Consider the following 18,919-nt stretch of genomic DNA (forward strand, 5'->3'; position numbering starts at 1 on the left):
AGATGGCAGAGCAGAGAGAATTGGGTGGACCCTTTCAGAGGGCAGAAGTGTAACAACTGAATTGAGCAACCCACCAATAATATAGCAGTGGGAGTGAAGGATGAGGAAAAGACAGGTGTTACTGGAGTGGCAAGTACAAGCAGATATGTCAGAAAAGAAATCAATGAGGTAGGATAGCACAAGGGCATGGATGAGTGTTGTTAAAAGACAAAGACTCTTTTCCTCCATCCCCCACCAATCCTATTTGGTAAGATTCCAGAAACCTTTCAGCATCTCAATTGAAGACTGTGTCTGTTGTGTAAATCTATACTTTGTGTTAAATGACTATTTGCCAACAAAGGGCACCATAACGGAGCTGAGTCACATCATCACCAGTTGTGCACTTTATAGTTGGGAGCGTGGGGTCAATGGACAGGGATCAAGCGGGGCAACTCTGGCTAACTTTTCCTGTTTACTGAGAGAAATGGAAGCCAATTGTTGCCTCCCAATTACTGGTACAGCTGAGATAAACCAACACAAACCTAGGACCCCCAGCATATTCAGAGTCAATGGGAGCACAGGATGATTAATGATCATCAGTTGCCAAAAAGGCCAAAATTGAGAGTTTGGGGAGGCGGGGGAGGGGGAGGCAGCAGAGGCAGGGGAGGGGGCAGGGGAAGTCCCATCAATAGCAACTGAATCAAGGAGATGCCAAGATGAGAAGTGATGGATACAAAGTAAAAAAAAAAAATCAACAACTAATTTACAGAATAAAACACACGTACAGATGTACAACATCAAGCTCCCACAGCAGTGAGTAATAGTTTGAGGGCATTTTGTACAGCAGGAGGGAGTTGATGAAAATCAAGTGAGTGACAAAGTCACATGATGAGCAAAAGCTGTGGAATCATCAGAACCTTCTCATTAGATCAGCCATCATCTCTTTGAATGACAAAATAGGCTCAAGGGGCTGAATGACCTACTCCCACTCCCAGGTTGCTATCTCATAACACTAATACAACTGACACTAATGCTTCATCTTTCATTTGTACAATCCAATTTTCCATAATGGGTCAGAATGTGTCCCCTACTGGAAACCCAAGGGTAGACTGGTTAGTTATGTCTATCTGAACTGCATTTGTACTGGACAGCTATTTGGCCAAACCCTTAGAATATTGAAATGAAATAGGAAGAGCCCAGGTCCTGTGTGACAACAAAATCACATCTTCATTTGGTTTCTGGTAGCTCTTACAAGTGTGAAAGTAGTGGCAGCACTCAATTTATTTACAGGAGGGAAAGAATACTGAAACCAGTGTACTTCATTGATGTCTGATGGTTTTCATTTATTACTTGAAACTGTTCACACCTGTGCCTACCACTACTTCTCTCTGGTATTCGACTGTTCCATTGTCCATCTCTGACCTGTATGACAGAATGTGTAATTGCACTGCAAGGTTTTCAAATGTTGGTGAAAATATTGCCTTCCCATTATTACATTTTTACTGAAATTCTAGTAGGAAGAGTGGAAAGGACAGCTGGCAGCCAATCAACAAGCAGGAGAGTGATTCCCTATAGTATCAGCTGTGGCTCAGTTGGACACACACTCACCCAAGTCAGAAGGTTGTGTTTTGAAATCCCACTCGAGTCCTGAGCACATAATCCAGGTTGACGCTCCAGTGCAGTACTGAAGGAGTGTTGCTCTGTCAGGGGTGCTGCATTCAGATCAGACATTGAACCAAGACCCCACCTGCGCCCTCAAGTGAGCGTAAAAGATTCCCCAGGCATTATTTGCAGGGGTGTTCTTCCAGATCGCCTGCAATTATTTATTCCTCAACCAACGTCGCTAAAAACTGATTATCTGATCATTATCACATTGCTGTTTGTTGGAGCTTGCTGTGCACAAATTAGCTGTATTTCTTTTATTACAATAGTGACTACACTTGAAATACCTCACTGCCTGTCCTGCAATCATGAAAGGCATTATATAGATGCAAGCTCTTTCTTTCCACTGCTTGAACCTGCTCAGATTTGTGAAATTCTGGTAGTCTGGCAACAAACAGTACACCTGGGAAGTGCAGAAATTTACACAATTTAATCGAAGGATGTTAACTCCCAAACCACTTGGCCTACAAGAAAAAGCACATTACTGGTTTTACGATTACTGCTTTTACTGACTGGTCAGAGAATGGGGGAAGGAAAAAAATGGGTTGCATTGTTTAACCAGCAACAAGGAACTAACTGACAGCAAGATATACAACTCTAACAAATAAAAATTCTTGTTATCAAAGAATGAAAAAAAATCAGATGTTCTTTCTATTTGTAGACTGGAATGTATTATATAAGTATTGTATAAAACAAGGCAGAAACGGGAAACATTCCTGACAGGCAAAGTTACAGTTCAAAAAAAAAGTGGAAAAAAAACACTTGCAGAACCCTTTGGAACTCTAGCGTAACTACTGCTGCTTCTAGTCTGGTGGATCACAGGTCATCCTATAAAAGCTAACATGGCAACGGGTAACTTAGTGTTCCCAAAAAGGTCATAAAAGATTTAGAGGTCAGGAGATCTTGCAGGTACCACTGCCTCCCAGTAACAGAAACCCTTATTAACAGATAGCTAAACAGATAAATCTATCCATATAGTGCAATTGAAAGGTACGTTCCAGAATATTCTGTATTTGCATTATGAAAATAAAAAGGTCTGTACATCAACATATCTGAATCATGTCAATTTATGTTATTTGAAAGTTGGCTTTGGCTTTTTTAGTATTTATATAAATTCATAGAAAATATTAAACATCTAACAAAATAAATAAACAGATCATCTAAATCATAATAGTTAATGATCATGTTTGAAAAGCTTTTTTTAAACATTTGCTCCTAGATTCATATATATATTTTTTCTTCAAACTTATAAACCAGGATCAGTAGTGCTCAGGGAGGAGGAGGGAGTGCTTCTTCCAGCAGATCTGAAAAATAAACAGGATACATTTCACTAAATGCTGAGGTTTCCTTCTGTCTTGCATTACTCAGTAGCGCAGATTTGTTTTGTGGGTCTCTCTGTGCAGGTGATCAATCTCTGACCCAAACTGTTCCATAATAAAGGACTGAGGCAAACACACAGATACCCAGTACATTCCCAACACTGAAAGGAAGCAGGTACACAGTTAGACTGAGTTTTTAAAAATGCGTAGCTGTGTTCTGCAGCAGCTGATTGTGAGGGTGTCACACAGTTCTGGTCAGTCCTGCTGGGCAACTTTACACTGGAGCAGGATTACACAGCATCAGTCTGGTGTAAAAACATTCCAAAAACACACAGCCAAGGAGGAGCAAAGCATCCCTACTCCCATAATTCCCCACGGGGATGTGGCATTTGGCTTTGCTTCATTTTGATGAAATCCAACAGAAAGCAGTGCAGAACTTGTACAAATAGCAATGAGTCTGATAATGTATCTGGGCAGTTCATGGCCTGGTCACTGCTCAGGAGGAGGAGAGAGAGTGCAGCTTCTGTTCATCCAGATTCTTCCAATATTTGAAGTTAGTCGCCAAGTGCTGGATCAAGTTAGGCAGGTCAGCAAACGCTATAATCAAATAAAAAAAAGTGAAGACTCAAACCAAAGAATCAACTATCAGGAAAGGCTGAACAGGCTAGGCCTGTTTTCTCTAGAGAGACAGAAGGCTGAGGGATGGCCTGACCTGATAGAGGTCTTTAAAATTATGAAGGCATTGTATATGAGTTGACAGAGAAGATTTTAACATTTTTGGGAGTCCAAAACTAGGGGCCATAAATATAAGATAGACATTAGTAAATCCAACAGGAAATTCAGGTGAAATTTCTTTCCCCAGAGAGTGGTGAGAATGTGGAACTCACTCACACAGAGTAGTTGAGGTGAATAGCAGAGATGAATTCAGGGGAAGCTAGATAAACATGAGGGAGAAAGGAAGAGATGATATGATCGGATTAAGATGAAATAAGATAGGGAGACTCGTGTGCAACATAAACGCTGGCATGGACCTGTTGGGCCGAATGGCCTGTTTCTGTGCTGTAAATAAAACCATCACTGAAACAGATTATCTGGTCATTTCTCTGTTATTTGTGGGACTTTGCTATGCACAAATTTACTGATAGGGTTCGATAAATAGAATGGAAGGAGGCACATATGGAGCATAGGGGCCAAGGTAGACTGGTTGGACCAAATGGCCTGTTCCTGTGCTGTATAATCCTATGTAATGCAGCAAGTGCTTTAACAATGGACAGAGGGAAAGAACAGCTGTGTGCACGAGGTGACAGAGCGATTACTGTCTTGAAACCGCACATCAACGGAAACATCAGGCTGCAAATGGACTTGTGAAGATATGACTTCTGTCTCAGTACTAATTCCTCTATGTACAGTACACACCAGTTAAACAGGACTACTACAATCATCTCCGTTTGATTCAGCAGTACTCCCAAAGGGTAAATGCACCACCTGGTATGGTAGCGCCATAAAGACCAGAGGTTTCATCTGCGGCCTGTATGGAGTGGAACAATCAACACTTTCATAAGAGGAATAAGAGGAATGAGACACTGCAAAATAGGGGGAAGGAAATAAGCCAGCAAAACGAGTTTGTGAAGGACTCAATATTGCAAAGGATAAAAATAATGATTAATAAGGGAATGAGTGATTTAACAGAATTTTAATAACAATGTCACATTATCATTTGAACTATAGACTAAGTTTACTGTTTCTGATGGAAGGGCAAGATCTGTTCGGGGGAAAACCAAAGACTTACCATCCCAGGCATCAAACATATCTGTGAGAAAGTAATCAATGAAGGAGATTTGAGACTTGGGGATGCTGCAGGTGTTTCTATCAAACACAGGCATTACCACAGGCAGCCCTTGTCGCTTCTCCTCATCAGTCTGTGAAAGAGACAAAGATTTGGAGACCAGACAACAGTATAAAAGAATTGAACTAATCACAACATCTTGCATATCAAATAATACAAATATATAAAGATGGTGGCCATCAAGTTCCCGAACTTCACCCATTTTGGTAGAATGTAGTTTCTCTATCCCCAGCTTTCTACACATAGGGTTTGGATCTAAGTGAAGCTGAGCTAAGGGAAGCTGCTCCCCCTTAGGGAGGGCAAAAGCAGAAATGAGACATGCCAGAGTCACAGCAGTCACCTTGGATGACTATCCAACACCCTGGAATGTGGAGGGTCAGGACAGACTGCAGGTACAAAGCCTCCACTGGCATGAGAGCAAGGGAAATGTGGCAACTGCAATTATTTACTAAAAGAAACAATGAGACGTTTGAAAAGCTCAGCCAGTCAGGTTTACAGCACAGCCCTTGGTGCACAGTGAACGAGTGAACTTTGCAAGAGTCACAGGCTATAGGCTGGTTCTCTTCTGCTCCCAGTAACAAGTTGGCATAAATTTGTCAGGTTGGGGGGCGGGGGGAGGAGGAGAGCGAAGGTGGGGGGTGGGGAGGAGACAGAGGGCAGGGTGGGGGTAATGGGAGGAGACCGGGGAGGGGAGGGAAGGGGAGAGGCACATGCCTTCCTGACAGCAGAATTTCTCTAACAGAACCCCTCCTCAGACAGAAAAAGCACCAAAAGACACTCTTTCAAAGGCACTGACTAATTACTAACGAGCAAAAGGGACTGGAAATGGGTTAATGTGTGGATTTCTGTGCGAGGAATATTGAGACTTGTGTTGCTGCAATTTTACTTGAAATATTATTTGAACTGGATGAACAGCTGGGGTGGAGCCTGATTCAGATAGATTTGTTTACAGTGGTATTCCTACAGTTTCAGATTTCTTTCAGCTTACATCTGTATATCACCTTCAACTCATGATGGCTCAAGGTATTTCATCAGGTAAAAACAGTTGCCAAGCAGTACTGAAACTAGGTGGTGACTGCAGGCAGGGTTGGATTACTGGTATTTGAGGGGTGGGTTTGAAGGGAACCACAGAGTTAGCAGGACAGGATTCTTGGTAGTGTGGAGGAACAGAGGAATCTTGGGAACCATGTCCATAGATCGCTCAAAGTTGCCACCCAAGTTGATAGGGTTGTTAAGAAGGCGTATGGTGTGTTGGTTTTCATTAACAGGGGGATTGAGTTTAAGAGCCGCGAGGTTATGCTGCAGCTCTATAAGGCCCTGGTTCGACCACACTTGGAATATTGTGTTCAGTTCTGGTCGCCTCATTATAGGAAGGATGTGGAAGCTTTAGAGAGGGTGCAGAGGAGATTTACCAGGATGCTGCCTGGACTGGAGGGCATGTCTTAGGAAGAAAGATTGAGGGAGCTAGGGCTTTTCTCATTGGAGCGAAGAAGGATGAGAGGAGAGGTGACTTGATAGAGGGGTACAAGATGATGAGAGGCATAGATAGAGTGGATAGCCAGAGACTTTTTCCCAGGGTGGAAAGGGCTATCACCAGGAGGCATAATTTTAAGGTGATTGGAGGAAGGTTTCGGGGAGATGTCAGAGGTAGGTTCTTTACACAGAGAGTGGTGGGTGCGTGGAATGCACTGCTAGCGGTGATAGTGGAAGCAGATACATTAAGGGCATTTAAGCGACTCTTGGATAGGTACATGGATGACAGTAGAATGAAGGGTATGCAGGTAGTTTGACCTTAGGGTAGGTTAAAGGGTCGGCACAACATCGTGGGCCGAAGGGCCTGTACTGTGCTGTACTGTTCTATGTTCTATGAGAGAGGCGTGGGCTGGGGGCAGGGTGGTGAGATATTTGACGTCACTGCTAGTGAAGGTGGAAGGGAAAGATGGCCAGGCAGAGATGGGAGATACAAAAGGAACCATTACTTTTTGTATAAAGTTTGTACTTTGCAACAAAGGCCTGCTCGTGTCTGCAAATGAAACCTGTCCCGAGCCCGACCCCGACCCAGCCACGTCCGACCCGAGCTCGCCCCGACCGAACCACGTCCGACCCGAGCTCGCCCCGACCGAACCACGTCCGACCCGAGCTCGCCCCGACCGAACCACGTCCGACCCGAGCTCGCCCCGACCGAACCACGTCCGACCTGAGCTCGCCCCGACCGAACCACGTCCGACCCGAGCTTGCCCCGACCGAACCACGTCTGACCTGAGCCCAAGCCCGACCGAACCACGTCCGACCCGAGCTCGCCCCGACCGAACCACGTCCGACCCGAGCTTGCCCCGACCGAACCACGTCCGACCTGAGCCCAAGCCCGACCGAACCACGTCCGACCCGAGCTCGCCCCGACCGAACCACGTCCGACCCGAGCCCAAGCCCGAGAGAACCACGTCCGACCTGAGCCCAAGCCCGAGAGAACCACGTCCGACCTGAGCCCAAGCCCGGGAGAACCACGACCGACCCGAGCCCGGCCCCGACCGAACCACGTCAGACCCGAGCCCGGCTCCGACCGAACCACGTCCGACCCGAGCCCAAGCCCGAGAGAACCACGTCCGACCCGAGCTCGCCCCAACCGAACCACGTCCGACCCGAGCCCAAGCCCGACCGAACCACGTCCGACCCGAGCCCGGCCCCGACCGAACCACGTCCGACCCGAGCTCGCCCCGACCGAACCACGTCCGACCCGAGCTCGCCCCGGCCGAACCACGTCCGACCCGACCCCGACCGAACCACGTCCGACCTGAGCTCGCCCCCGACCGAACCACGTCCGACCCGAGCCCGACCCCGACCGAACCACGTCCGACCCGAGCCCGACCCCGACCGAACAACGTCCGACCCGAGCCCGACCCCGACCGAACAACGTCCGACCCGAGCCCGACCCGACCGAACCACGTCCGACCCGAGCTCGCCCCGACCGAACCACGTCCGACCCCGACCGAACCACATCTAACCTGGGCCAGAGTCCTTTCATTGTTTTCCCGCGCCCAACCTCCGGAATCTAATCAACTTTATTGAAGAGGTTGTGCTCTACCTTGGATGGAATTACTCACTGAGGACTAGTGCAGAGTGTTTCCTGCCTTGATGTCCTGGCTGTCACTGTGTCCAACCCGGCCTGATCAGACCCGGAATAGCAACCCGACCAGAAACTGACACGTCATTGGTCCTGTCGGGTTCGGGTCAGGTAGTCATGCTCTACTTTACAATAACTGCTGCTTTTCCCAATTTACTATATTTTAATATAAGCATTTGTGAGGACAAGGAGAGAAAGTGAATTAAAAAATCAGCCTCTCACCTGAGCAAAGTACTCCTCTGAAATACGGCCAGCCCACTCAATACAGAGGTCTCGGGGTCGGCAGGGATTAGAGATATCCGCACATTTTATTAACATACGTTTGATCAGAATTCGGTTTTCAGGGGAGGTGAGGATGGTATTGCATGAATCTTCATTGCTGCTCCCATTCTGCAATTAAAACAATGAGAGCACTGAACAAAACAAACATCACAGCACATGGACTGGGCAAGTGGAAAATATACATTAGCTTAGCTTTGTATTCTAAGACACCTTCACAGGTTGCTGAAATACTATCTGAAACTGAGGGATGAGCAAAGATACAAATCTGAATTTTTCGCATTAATGCTAACTGAACAATTTATGCACTGCACCCTTCATTGCACACCTCCCCAGCAGCGGGCATAGGGGACTGCTGCACTGGGATCCTGTCCAGCCGGTTTCCCTTTGATGGGGATGCCGTGCAATCTGGGAGACAGGTTTTGTCTCTTCATAGACTCAGACACTTTGCATACACCAGTTATGGTATTCACCTGACTAGCAGATACTGAGACAGGACCTGACCCAATGGAGAGAACACCTACATAATTCTGGGAAAGACTGTCAGGTACAGATCAGGTGACTACTTTTCTTTGAGCAGAATTCAACTATTGTAATTCTTTCAAGCAAAGGCTAGATAAAGAAAATCAAGTTAGCCCCTCATGAGCAGGTTCAAAGCTGTGAATTATGTGAATAACTGGGTGTTAGCCATTTAGAAGTGCGCCATTTCTGTGGTTTAGCAGCTGAGTTTTCTCCCCCCGTAAAGTGTTTGAAATTATTGTCTGAAGTCACAGGAGCATGTAGTGGAAATTTAACATTAAATCTGAAAAACAAACTGGCCAATTGTTTGCCCAGTGTACGCTATCCCAGATTGTTCTGCCAGACATCTCTCTGCTGTTAATAGGGACAACAGGCTTCTGTAGGAGCTGCCTCTTGCTTTGGGCCTGAGAAAGTATCTGGAAAGGTTTGAAGTGTAGCAAAGTTTGCTCCAATATCTTTGGGTGATGTCCTCCATGAAGTGAATGTAGCAAAAATCAAAGAATGTCAGTGTCAGCAAGCAGGCCAGAATTTAGTGCCCATTTCTAGTTGCTCTGAGGTTATGGTGATGGGCCTTCTTCTTGAACAAGTGCAGTCCATATGGTGAAAGAGTTATTCTTTGTCATGGTTTGATAGAACAGAGGTGCACTAGGTTACTTCAGAGGGCAGTTAAGAGTCAACCACATTGACTCGACTGGGTAAGAATGGCACGAGAGCTTCCTCTCAAAGGTTATTTTAAAATGATAATCTGATGACTAGATAAATGATCCCCAGTGTGTGCCGTGTCATTTGAGATGTCTAACATTATAATGTAGAAATTTATTTACCAAAAGGCTAGATTTTTAACATTAATAAATCTCCTTTGATCAGTAACAGTGGGATTATGTGAAGTCCCCGTGCAGTAGATTTCTCACTGTGGTGTGAAAGCTGCATGAAACATTCTGCAGAGGTCGATGCCTGTCATGAGACCCCCCACCCCTCCCACTGTGTTTAACCATTGCTGGTCCAGTCTCAGCTACAAACGCCAGAATCCACACTATTGCAAAGTTCCTCCATTTGTTTTGGACATTCAGCTGCTGCTTTTGTGACCCTGAATTGTTGTTTTTTCCTCCCTGAACAAAAATGGCATCAAAAAGGAGGGAGGCAGCAGCAAATGGACAGTAGAAACTAGCGACTAAAAATTTAAATTCCTATATTTTAGAAAATTTACAGTCAGTCTATTGACATGTGGCTAGGAGTGCCAGACAAACCTGGACCTCAATTTAGAATGCAACAATTTAAAACCCAAACTGAGGCATATGCTATCGATGGGGCTAATAGTGTAGATTCTGTATCACCACACAATGTTCATACAACCCAGGATCTGCTCCGGACAACTCAAGAATTACAACTCCTTAACCAGATGTGACTCTCTGCAGTGGCAGAGACGGGGATAATGTGCTCAGAAAGTACTCCATTCCCAAGTTAATCCAGTCAATGAAAGCCTATTTCATAAAGCTCCATGATGCATGGCTGGGATGGTACAACCATTCGTAACCACTGGGCACAATTGTTCATTTGTTTTCCTGCGGGGCAGAGTAGTTTGTTGTAAAATCACCATTTGACAATGCGCTGCAGAAGTGGGATCAAGTTTTGAATTATTCCCCACAATCACTTCCATGCATCCAAACAACTCTCAAAGTTACACAACTGCAGTCCTTGTTAACAGTCCCTTACCAGAACTAACTGTCACAGGCCCAAACACTGATGGTGTTGCAAAGACACTGAGTGGGGACAGGGAGGGGGTTCCAAGGAGCTCTCACAAACAACTTGTAAGCTTTCTCACTTCAATATTTCACAGGCAACTTGTGGAAGTCCCAGTATCATCAGCATAATTGCCTCTGGTTGCTGCCAACACCTTCAAGATACTGTTAGACGGCAACACCTGTTAGATATGTGGGAGTAGGTCATCTGTCCACCACATATTGTGTGTGGCTTCCCCCACACGTCACACTGCATACACATACACACAACACACCAGCCATTAAGCACTCCTAGGGGTTTAAAAATTGCAGTAATGCAGTAAATTGAGAATTACTCAGCTGTAACTCATGACCGGAGCTCTGATCCACTGTCCTAAAGTCAACCTAGCAATCTCGATGTTTAGTTTTTATTTTATCTACGTATTAACCCTTTAGATTCCAATAACTTCAGAGATACCCTTGAGAGAGTGAATCACCACAGTAGACAAAGCATTGCAGCCATTTAATCTGCTGTACATTATATTGTGACCTCATAGTTTAATTGGATGTTGAGCATCTAGAGTTGTCCTTGTAAGCAGTTCTGGACGTTACAGAATGTCTCACCATTCTTACCCCAGAGCTGGTCTCCTCCAGTCCAGCCAAAGGCTTGTTGATGCTGTTTACAAATTTGTTGACGTGTTCAAAGTGTTTTGTCATCTCGGTTGCAAGGACCATGTCAATAATAGCTTGTCGGAGGGTCCGGTATTCATTCCTGCCCAAACAAGTTCATTCGCAATTCAACAATAAACATGCATATTGCACCTTTAATGCAAGGAAACGTCCCAAGAAGCATAATCAGACACTGAGCAAGAGAGAGTGTTATCAGGACAGGTGACCAAAAGGTAGGTTTTAAGCAGCATTTTAAAGGAGTAAAGGTGGTGAGGCAGAGGGGCTTAGGGAAGGAACGCTGGAGCTTAGGCCTAAATGGTGAAGGCACCGTGAAGGGAATGTGGGGGGGGGGGGAAAATACTTAAAGACAGAAATAGAGGAATGCAAAGATCTCAGAGGTTTGTGGGACTGGAGAAGATTAGAAAGATAGGGAGAGATTTGCAAACAGGATGATAATTTTTAAAGAGAGATGTTGGTGGACTGTGTGCCAATGTAGGTCAGAAAGCACAGTGGTGATGGGTGAGTGAGAATTGGTACGGGTTGGGATTTAGGCAGCAGGTTTTGGATGAGCTGAAGTTTACAAAAAGTGCAAAGTGGAAGGCTGGCCAGGAGAGCATTGGAACAGTCAAGTCTGCAGCAACATCCAAAAGGAAAAACCAACATCTCATTGCCATGAGAAGACAGAGCAGAAGATAAACTGGCTTTATTAGATCCATTATTTCAACTGATTGAGATGGTAGCAGCACCAGGGACTGGGATTTGAAAGGCCAACCATGAGACATTACCACTGGAATCTAGCGATTCATCTGAAACAACCTCATATAGTTACTGTTTCTCTACTGGTGGGAACTCAGCTCTGTCAGACAATGGCTTCAGTAACTCCTTCAACAGCAACTTATATTTATATAGCAACTTTAACATAATAAAATGTCCCAAGGCACTTTACAGGAGCATTGTAAAACAAAGTATGACACCGAACCACAAAAGGAAATATTGATGACCAAAAGCTTGGTCAAAGAGGTGGGCTTTAAGTAGTGCCTTAACAAGGAAAGCGAGGTGGAGAAGTGTAGGAAGGGTATTTCAGAGTTTGGGGCCTCCTAGTATGAATGATGAGGGCCAGGGCAGGTTTTGGGTAGAGAGATGAAGGAACTCCCGTAACTCAGCCACAGAGTGAACGTCTCATGCGAGCAGCAATATATAGGAAATGAGAGTATAAGAATTCTGGCTGCTTAAGATTGTACACAGATTTTTAACATAAGCATCAATAAGATAGGAAAAAACCTTCTTTAAAGTATTTTATTCATTTAGCCTCTTCCTTAGCCCACTGTAAATTAAACTCTTACTCAATAGAGGAGCTTGGCTGGCAATTTCTGGCTTCTTGGTGGACATTGAACTTCACATTTCCCATCCTTTTCGTAAGCACCAACGATCCCACTTTGCCGCTTCCACTTTTTACATTGGCCCCACAGTTGAAAGCTGGAACTGACACTGTAGGAGCTTGTTCCCCTATCAGGGGGCTCCTAGCTGCAGTTGGCTGAATATGACCCTCTTTAAGACTATGTTCCTCTCGCCAGATACACTGCAAGTATTCAATAAACAACTCTATGCTCTGCATGGTCAAGGTGCAGCTACAAATCAAAGTAATCCATTTCACAATGCAAATTCTCTTGTGCCCAGTGTCAGTTATACACAGAGCAGGTCCAAACCACAGTCTCCTCTACATTATCGCATCTAGCATTGTGCAGTCAAGTATACCAAAGGTCATGCATGCAAGACAGCCCTGTGACTTTTGAGTGAGATTATGAAATTTAAACTGAATTAGGGGCTTTGTCATATAGACTTAGTCTAAAAGCATCTTTTGCTCCTTACAGAATCCTTTCCAATGCAAAGCGTCACTGTTTTCCCACGTTACCTCAGGCAGGATTCATTCAGTAAGACTGCTAATGAAGCAGTCCTGTATCTAGCATGTGGTTGGCAGCTGGAATTAATAGCATCCCAAGCATTATGTCCTTCCAATACAAGACACACTGAGCACTCAAGTATGTTACTCTTCTCAAAGTATTCAATGCTAATATTTTTGTCATTTCCCCTCTTGTTAAACTATCTTTTTTAAACTGTACTTCCGTACCTCCTGATTTTTTACTTAATATCCATTGTCACAAGTCAGTGAAATGCACGATATAGTTATTCTCAACCAACATTACAAAAAATAATCTGGTCATTTATCTCATTGCTGCTTATGGAACCTTGCTGTGCACAAATTGGCTGCCACAAATTCCCTACATTACAACAGTGACCACACTTCAAAAGTATTTAATTGGCTGTAAAGCGATTGCGAGAGTCGCTATATAAATGCAAATCTTTCTTTTCTTTATATTGATCTTTTTGAGTGGGAGCTAGGATCACTCTTTATATTTTCTCATGTTGCCAAGACAGACAGAGTGTGAAAGTTGGTCACAGCTCAAACACAAGATACGATCATGAGGCTGATATTAGTGTTGGGCTACACCAGAGCAAAGCATCAGGTACAGATTCGGTCTGTCAAAAGAAGAGCTCATCATTTGTGATGCCCCTTAGCTCTTTAAAAATAGTATAATTTTAATAAAGATGTGATTTTTGAAATGCCTTTCCGTAGCTTAACTTGCAAATAATCAGTTAATCCACCTGGTGCTTGTCAGATGACCAAGAATCAACAGAGCACTAAATCCAAGAACACGGTGATCGCCGGTCAAAAAATGATTGATTATATTCTACCTCTGCTCTCTGTTAGTTCCCCCAAACTTTTCTCATGGTCCTTCCTCCACTTAACCTGCAGCATAAATATTAAGAGCAATTTTCATCCCAGGGTCTAGTTCTAGTAAAGACAGCAGAGCAAATCCCCAAGTGCAAGCAAGAACAGGACCCTGATCGAATGGGTCTCAGACCCTTTACCTTTCCATGTTCTTGAAGATGTTACACTTGTCATCCCTTGTGGTCAGTTGGAATGCCAGTGCTGCATGATGGCTCTCCAGCACAGCTGTGTCATTGTAAAGGAGTGCCAGCTCACTGCCTGCGTTGCACAGGAAAGAGTTTGTTCTGCCAGGGTGATCAACATCATGGACTGTGGCTGCAATGAGAGCTGCTACCTCATCGGTTCGGTCCAAGCTTTGCTGAAGAACGAACAGAAATAACGTTCAAAAAAGTCTGAAGATGTGCACAACTGAACAGCGAATGTAAAATTTAAACGATAAAGCAGATTTATTTCACAACGTGGGGAGAGCAGTTACTGCACTGCTCTTTCACCAGTGGCACTGCTATCCAGCTAAGACTGATAGAACGGGAAGCATGAACAGAGGAATCGGGCGCAAGAAGATGCTGACGATAATTATCAAGAAGCATTGTGCTGTTTTTGATGAAAGCTAACATTTATTTTACAGTATGTTCGTATACCAAGAATCATAGAAATTTACAATGCAGGAGGTGGCCATTCAGCCCATCGTGTCTGTGCCAGTCAACGAAGAGCTACTCAGCCTAATCACAACTTCCTGCACTAGGTCTGTAGCTCTGCAGGTCATAGCTCTTCAAGTAGACATCCAAGTACTTTTAAAAAGTGTGGTGTAAGTTGCTGCCTCTACCATCCTTTCAGGCAGTGAGTTCCAGATCCCCATTGGTGAAAAATTGTTTCCTCATCTCCCCTCGAATCCTTCTACCAATTACTCTAAATCCATGCCCCCTGATTTCTGACCCCTCTTCTAAGGTAAATAGGTTGCCTGTATTTACTCTATCTAGGTCTGACAATTTTATACACTTCAATAAAGTCACCCCTCAGTCTCCTCTGTTCCAAGGAAAACAACCATAGCCTATCCAATCTTTTCTGAGCGTTAAAATTTTCCAGTCCTGACAACATCCTCATTAATCTCCTCTGCATCCTCTCCAGCGTAATCACATCTTTTCTGTATTGTGCCGACCAGAACTGTACGTAGTACTCTAGCTGTAGTCTAGCTAGTGTTGTATACCTCAGCAGTCTGTTTCTATTGCAAAATTCCCCAACACCATTGTGGGAGCACCAGCACCACAGGGACTGCAGCAGTTCAAAGTGGTCCAACATCAGCTGCTGGGGGTGACTAGAAATGGACAATAAACATGGCAGTTCCAAGCAACAGCCATATCATAAGAACAAATTTAAAAAATACTGTATTCTTACTGTAAATTGAGGTGGATCACTGAGTAGACAGTTCTTTTAAAGGAAAGGGGATTCTCTTTTTTAGGAAGTGCCTCAACTCACCTTAACTCTTTCTTTACAAAGGAAATAAGCAGTTGCATGCAGCACATCTGCAGAGTGCGTTGAATTGTGGTAGGAATTCGAGGAGTGGTAATTTGCTTCAATGACTTGTAACCAGGACCGTAACATTGATTCAGAACATTTTAAAAATTCACAGACTCCAAAGCGTGAAAATGTTTTCAGCCCAAGGTAGACCAGAGGCCTAGATAAAAAGATGACAGAGGTTTAGAGAGGATGTCTGGTGAAAAGATTTGATTTTGTCATGGATGAAGTGCAGGGTATGACCATCTATCATTTTTTAGATGAAGTCCTTTTCCTGTTCTTCCCCCCCACAACCACAAGCTATATTACTGATTTTAATCACTACAGGGCAATATCAAAGGCACGATAGGATAACCTTACTACACGGAGTCCTAGCATTTCTGCTTACCTTAGGGGAAAGACTAAGCCAATAATTTTAGCACAATTTTGCTTATAAATCTAAACTTAAAACATTTTAAAAGGCCTCAGCACTTTTCGTGCTTCTGTTCCTGATAATGGGTATGGACCTTTACTATGGCACTTCATGCTGCTTTGCATGTACACTGTGCAGGGTCAGTGGGGTTAATGTGTCAGGACATGGAATGGTTTCCACTCATTTTCCGTCTCTCAGGTGATGCATCTTGCTATGTAAATCGCTGGCCAACCACCCACCCAATCAGTGTAGGCCCTAAGCCAACAGTTCTATTGCTCAGTGATGTAGATCAGCTCAGTAAACCAGTCAGTCAACCGACCAACGCCACACAACATCATGCATTAATCAGTATTCCAAAATTCAAACAAGTGATGTATTCAATACTTTTTACAATAAATACAACTACAAATGGCAAGTAAATATTACTGGCACTGCTCTTATTACATTGAGCCACAAGGAGATATTTCTTGCATCCAACCAACAAATGTGTTGAAGTTGCAAACTCTAGAACAATCTCAAGTGTAGATACTGATTACCTTGCATGTTTGGACATATTCAACTTGTATACGGTTAATAAGTAGCATCCCTAATCCAATCAGGAGTTCAGAAAAGTTTCAACTTAGGTTAGAGTTTGTTCCAGGTTCCACACTGCCACATTCAAAGTGTGGCGGGCATTTCTATCTCAAGTTGGCATCTGATATTAGTAAACAATAGCCTGTGTGGTCCACTGCTAATGAAGGATGTGATGCAGTTGCTAAGTTTGAATGTAAATAACTGTTGGTTATTGGGAAATCTATTCTACACAGAACCATTTCACAAATGTGCATGTGGAAAGAACCGGAACCACATTACAGGGGGCTCTATAAATAACTTGGATTGATACAGCACTGTTAATGTCATAAAACATTCCAAGATGCTTCACAGAGCATTATAAAACAAAATTTGATACCGAGCCACACGAGACGACATTAGGGCACATTACCAAAAGCTTGGCCAAAAACCAAAGTAGGTTTTCAAGGAGCATTTTAAAGGAGGAAAGTGAGGTAGAGGCGGCGAGGAGGAGGAAATTCCAGAGCTTAGGGCCTTGGCAGCTGAAGGTACGGCCGCCTGTGGTGGAGCGATGAAAATTAGGGATGCTCAAGAGATCAGAATTAGATAAGCACAGAGATCTTGGCGGGTTGTGGGGCTGGAGGAGATTACAGAGATAGGGAAAGGTGAGGTTGTGGAAGGATTTGAAAATAAGGATGAAGATTATAAAATCATGATGATTCTGGACCACAAGTAAATGAAGGTCAGGGAGCATAGGAGTGATTGGTGAATGAGGCTTGGTGAGAGCTATAATATGGACAGCAGGGTTTTGGATGAGCTGAAGTTTACAGAGGGCGCAAGGTGAGAGGCTGGTCAGGACAGAACTGGAATGGTCAGGGCGGAGAAGGGTGGCACCATCCATTGGAATCAGGAATTGTTTCCACTGGTGTACAGTAAAATGACGTGAAAGCATTTAGTTGGAACCATGTCACAAGATTACTAGGTCACAAAGATAAGTTCCTGTCAGAATTTTCTTCTCCAAATGAAATAGGAACATCTGTGCAATCAGTTGCCTGCTCGAGCCATGAATTTCCAGCCTGTTTCTCAATGAGAGTGAGAAACTGAACCCAGTCTTGACTGAGACGCTTTTTATTGAACCTGTTTCTGACAGTTGTGTTTTATTGCTGCAATCTGGCAGGTGACTGATCTCCAGGATAATATCAGTTTGATACCCACTTATATACTTCCCAGGATACAAATCTTGACGACATTTACTCCTCAATCAATCACACTGGAACACTTTTACCAAAAATATTAGCTGAACTGTGGCACTCCAACTCTACAAACAGCCTCACCTTAGACAACGGCACGTCAGCTAATTTTCAGCATGTGTTTGACATCTAATTGTCATCTCGCCCTTGTCTCTCCTCAATCTGCTTATTGTTCCCATAATTTGAATTTACCTTTTGTGTGTTGCAGCCTCCAATTCAAATATATCAAAGTCCCAGGAATCCTCATTTTCCATCGTTTCAGTTATTCTTGGGGGGATGTCATGGAGCGAGACAGGAATATGCAAATGGGTGTGAGTAGTGTGGGCATCTGAGGGGAATAGACGCACAAAAAAAATCAGTAATCAAAGGAACATCGTAACAAACTGCACATAAATCAATAACCAAAGGAAAAGTTATATATCCAAGTTTACAGATGATACTAACTGAGGAGACACAGCAAGTTGTGTATATGGGAGCAGTAATTTACAAAGGGACATTGACTAAACTAAGTGAGTGGGCAAAATGATAACAGATTGAGTTCAATGTGTAAAAATGCAGGATCATGCACATTGGATCTGAGAGAAATAGAAATCAGAACATTTTATTAATAGTGGCTAAACCACTCCATTACTTAAGTACAGCAGGAGACAAATTATAGGCTTATTAGTTTAACGTTAGCTGTGGGACAGTTCCTGGTATCTGTTATTAGGGTCAGAGTAATGAAGCTCATATTTGTCCAAATGCTTATCAGAGAGAACCAGCATTAATTTGTAAAGGGCAAGTAATGTCTAACAAATATAACTTTTTTTTTTAAAAAGAGGTAACAAGCATATATATAATCTTTTTTCATATATATATATATATATCGACTTCTAGAAGGCATTCAACAAGATTCCACATTCCACACTGTTTACAAAAATGAGAATGCATAATTGGAGACAATGTATTGGCTTGGATTTGAATTGATTTGGAGGTGGGATACAGAGGGTAGGGATAATGGCTATGTACTCAAATGGCAGTATGTGACTTGTGGCATTCTCCACCCCACTCCCCACCCCAAGGATCTATATTGGAGTCTCAGCTTTTCACTATATTCCTAAATGACTTGGATGAAGGATCAGAGAGCCATATATAAAAGTTAAAAGCAAAATACTGCAGATGCTGGAAATCTGAAATAAAAACAAGAAATGCTGGATCCACTCAGCAGGTCTGGCAGCATCTGTGAAAAGAGAAGCAGAGTTAACGTTTCGGGTCAGTGACCCTTCTTCGGAACTATATAAACTATATAAAAGT

General features: G+C 43.7%; 1 protein-coding gene across 3 annotated transcripts in view; it reads right to left on the reverse strand.

Moving 5' to 3' along the window:
- Positions 1-2,072: 2,072 nt before the first annotated feature.
- pde8a (phosphodiesterase 8A) overlaps positions 2,073-18,919 on the reverse strand; it is a 132,626-nt gene continuing 115,779 nt past the window's right edge. For 2 of the 3 annotated variants that reach the window (XM_068018302.1, XM_068018299.1), the window contains 7 exons: positions 17,819-17,954; positions 15,377-15,575; positions 14,044-14,261; positions 11,068-11,215; positions 8,150-8,317; positions 4,750-4,879; positions 2,073-3,557 (listed from right to left, as the gene is read on the reverse strand). In XM_068018302.1, the coding sequence (XP_067874403.1) occupies positions 3,457-3,557; positions 4,750-4,879; positions 8,150-8,317; positions 11,068-11,215; positions 14,044-14,261; positions 15,377-15,575; positions 17,819-17,954 (1,100 nt within the window). In that variant the 3' untranslated portion in view covers positions 2,073-3,456. The remainder of the gene's footprint in view (positions 3,558-4,749; positions 4,880-8,149; positions 8,318-11,067; positions 11,216-14,043; positions 14,262-15,376; positions 15,576-17,818; positions 17,955-18,919) is intronic. The other variant, XM_068018301.1, reaches the window with a different exon arrangement.

This window comes from Heterodontus francisci, chromosome 38, assembly GCF_036365525.1.
Source record: "Heterodontus francisci isolate sHetFra1 chromosome 38, sHetFra1.hap1, whole genome shotgun sequence".
Lineage (NCBI taxonomy): Eukaryota > Metazoa > Chordata > Chondrichthyes > Heterodontiformes > Heterodontidae > Heterodontus > Heterodontus francisci.